The sequence below is a fragment of the Prionailurus viverrinus genome, unplaced genomic scaffold (genome assembly GCF_022837055.1).
Source record: "Prionailurus viverrinus isolate Anna unplaced genomic scaffold, UM_Priviv_1.0 scaffold_35, whole genome shotgun sequence".
NCBI classification, from domain to species: Eukaryota; Metazoa; Chordata; class Mammalia; order Carnivora; family Felidae; genus Prionailurus; species Prionailurus viverrinus.
The window spans coordinates 3,703,209-3,707,034 of record NW_025927605.1 but is presented as its reverse complement, the minus strand read 5'-3'; the positions used below and the strand labels follow the sequence as shown (position 1 = coordinate 3,707,034).

At 46.5% G+C, this 3,826-nt stretch overlaps 1 protein-coding gene across 1 annotated transcript; it reads right to left on the bottom strand.

Moving 5' to 3' along the window:
• Positions 1–237: 237 nt before the first annotated feature.
• Positions 238–834, bottom strand: LOC125158566 (keratin-associated protein 4-3-like). The gene has a single exon (XM_047845820.1). The coding sequence runs from the start codon at positions 832–834 to the stop codon at positions 238–240; it is 597 nt and encodes a 198-aa protein (XP_047701776.1).
• Positions 835–3,826: the final 2,992 nt, after the last annotated feature.

Genomic DNA, 3,826 nt, shown 5'->3' with positions numbered 1-3,826 from the left:
TTTGCGGTGGAGTTAGTAACAAGGAGGTGAGGAGGGAGTGGGTGGTAGGGAGGTATATTCCAAGGCCAACCAGTTGAAAATCACTGGGAATTGAGGTTTTACAGTTGGCCTCACATGATTCAGCTCCCCGTTGGACGACATGAAGGAGATTGGCTGACGAAAACAGCAGGGTGCAGGTCAGGGCACTCAGCAGCAGCAAGAGCCACTAGAGCAGGTTGGTGGGTGGTGGCAGGGGGCCTAGCAACAGCTGGGGCGGCAGCAGCTGGACACACAGCAGGTGGGGCGGCAGCAGGTGGTCCGGCAGCAGGTGGTCTGGCAGCAGGTGGGGCGGCAGCAAGGCTGGCAGCAGCTGGAGCCACAGCAATTGGAGCCACAGCAGCTGGAACCCCCACAGCAGGGGCGGCAGCAGCTGGACACACAGCAGGTGGGGCGGCAGCAGGTGGTCCTGCAGCAGGTGGTCTGGCAGCAGGTGGGGCGGCAGCAGGGCTGGCAGCAGCTGGAGCCACAGCAGCTGGAACCCCCACAGCAGGGCCGGCAGCAGCTAGAGATGCAGCAGCTGGGCCTGCAGCAGCTGGAACCACAGCAGCTGGGGCGGCAGCAAGTGGTCCTGCAGCAGGTGGTCTGGCAGCAGGTGGGGCGGCAGCAAGGCTGGCAGCAGCTGGAGCCACAGCAGCTGGAACCCCCACAGCAGGGGCGGCAGCAGCTGGAGCCACAGCAGCTGGGGCGACAGCAGGTGGTCCTGCAGCAGGTGGTCTGGCAGCAGCTGGGGCGGCAACAAGTCTCCTGGCCACAGCCCTGGTCAGAGCAGACGGAGCCACAACAGGAGTTGACCATGGTGTCAGAGGGTGGAAGTTCTGGGATGGTTTCCAGGAGAGTGAGGGGCTTGAGTCTGACGTCTCCTGGTGCCATGGCCTCTTATATAGTGTCCGTCCATGGTGAGTTGTCAACACATCTTCCTTGTGTTTGTTTACCTAATATTAAGTAATTATCAAATTACACAATATTGTTTGTGCATGTAATGGTTTAAACTTGTGGGAAACAAAATTTCTTTTCTCGATGTGATGAATTCTCTCTGGTCTGTGTTTCCTCCTGATTCACACCCACTGGCATCTTCCTGACCACTTTCTCCTCATCTTCCTCCACCGTGGGCTGTCACGTGATAGGTGGCATTTGCAATTACATTTCGTACTCTCCCTCCTGTATCCCCTAGCGGGTAGGATAAGGGCCGTCCTATTTTTGGTGGTGCATTTCTTCCAATGGTCAGTGGCATGAGTAATGATCTGCATGTGACAAGAAGAAAAGGCCCTCTTTTGTGGGGCAGTTTTGAGCAAAAGGGACGGCTGTATATTTATATGACGTTGCTGATTTCTAGCCACTGGACTGGATTTTGTTGGATGTTTCTACCTTGGATCACGTCCTCTACCCTACAACCGTGGCAGACAATTATCTGTATGGTTCCCATCACTGCCATGCTTCATAGTTCATGAAGTGTTAACCTTGGTGTCATGTATGTTTGGTTTTATTTCTCCAGATGCTCTTATCTTGTGGAAGACATTGCTTTATTTTTGTTTCTTATTCTTTTTTTAATATGAAATTTGTTGTCAAATTGGTTTCCAAACAACACCCAGTGCTCATCCCAACAGGTGCCCTCCTCAATACCCATCACGAACCCACCCCTCCCTCCCACCCCCCACCCCCCCACCAACCCTCAGTTTGTTCTCAGTTTTTAAGAGTCTCTTATCTTTTGGCTCCCTCCCTCTCTAACCTTTCTTTTTTCCCTTCCCCTCCCCCATGGTCTTCTGGTAAGTTTCTCAGGATCCACATAAGAGTGAAAACATATGGTATCTGTCTTTGTATGACTTATTTCACTTAGCATAACAGTCTTTTCACTTAGCACAATACTCTCCAGTTCCATCCATGTTGCCACAAAAGGGCATATTTCATTCTTTCTCATTGCCGTGTAGTATTCCATTGTGTATATAAACCATAATTTCTTTATCCTTTCATCAGTTGGTGGACATTTAAAGGCTCTTTCCATAATTTGGCTATTGTTGAAAGTGCTGCTATAAACATTGGGGTACAAGTGCCCCTGTGCATCAGCACTCCTGTATCCCTTGGGTAAATTCCTAGCAGTGCTATTGCTGGGTCATAGGGTAGATCTATTTTTAATTTTCTGAGGAACCTCCACACTGTTTTCCAGAGAGGCTGCACCAGTTTGCGTTCCCACCAACAGTGCAAGAGGGTTCCCGTTTCTCCACATCCTCGGCAGCATCTATAGTTTCCTGATTTGTTCCTTTTTGCCACTCTGACTGGCGTGAGGTAGTATCTCAGTGCGGTTTTGATTGTGTTTCCCTCATGAGGAGCGACGTCGAGCATCTTTTCATGTGTCTGTTGGCCATCTGGGTGTCTTCTTTAGAGAAGTGTCTATTCATGTTTTCTGCCCATTTCTTCACTGGATTATTTGTTTTTCGGGTGTGGAGTTTGGTGAGCTCTCTATAGATTTTGGATACTAGCCCTTTGTCCGATATGTCATTTGCAAATATTTTTTCCCATTCCATTGGTTGCCTTTTTGTTTTGTTGATTGTTTCCTTTGCAGTACAGAAGCTTTTTATCTTCGTGAGGTCCCAATAGTTCATTTTTGCTTTTAATTCCCTTGCCTTTGGGGATGTGTCAAGTAAGAAATTTCTGCGGCTGAGGTCAGAGAGGTGTTCTCCTGCTTTCTCCTCTAGGGTTTTGATGGTTTCCTGTCTCACATTCTGGTCCTTCATCCATTTTGAGTTTATTTTTGTGAATGGTGTAAGAAAGTGGTCTACTTTCATCCTTCTGCGTGTTGCTGTCAAGTTCTCCCAGCACCATTTGTTAAAGAGACTGTCTTTTTTCCGTTGGATATTCTTTCCTGCTTTGTCAAAGATTAGTTGGCCATACGTTTGTGGGTCTAATTCTGGGGTTTCTATTCTATTCCATTGGTCCATGTGTCTGTTTTTGTGCCAATACCGTGCTGTCTTGATGATTATAGCTTTGTAGTAGAGGCTAAAGTCTGGGATTGTGATGCCTCCCGCTTTGGTCTTCTTCTTCAAAATTACTTTGGCTATTCGGGGTCTTTTGTGGTTCCATACACATTTGAGGATTGCTTGTTGTAGCTTTGAGAAGAATGCTGGTGCAATTTTGATTGGGATTCCATTGAATGTGTACATAGCTTTGGGTAGTATTGACATTTTAACAATATTTATTCTTTCAATCCATGAGCAAGGAATCTTTTTCCGTTTCTTGATATCTTCTTCAATTTCCTTCGTAAGCTTTCTATAGTTTTCAGCATACAGATCTTTTACATGTTTGTTTAGGTTTATTCCTAGGTATTTTATGCTTCTTGGTGCAATTGTGAATGGGATCAGTTTCTTTATTTGTCTTTCTGTTGCTTCATTATTAGCGTATAAGAATGCAACTGATTTCTGTACATTGAGTTTGTATCCTGCGACTCTGCTGAATTCATGTATCAGTTCTAGCAGACTTTTGGTGGAGTCTTTCGGGTTTTCCACGTATAATATCGTGTCATCTGCAAGAAGTGAAGGCTTGACTTCATCTTTGCCAATTTTGATGTTTGATGTTTCCTTTTGTTGTCTGATTGCTGATGCTAGCACTTCCAACACTATGTTAAACAACAGTGGTGAGGGTGGACATCCCTGTCATGTTCCTGATCACAGGGGGAAAGCTCTCAGTGTTTCCCCATTGAGGATGATATTAGCTGTGGGCTTTTCATAGATGGCTTTTATGATGTTTCAGTATGTTCCTTCTATCCCGACTTTCTCGAGGGTTTTTAATTAAGAAA

What these genes read in the sequence shown, in the direction of transcription:
- LOC125158566 (XM_047845820.1), bottom strand. Translation starts at nt 834, where the DNA reads ATGGTCAACTCCTGTTGTGGCTCCGTCTGCTCTGACCAGGGCTGTGGC.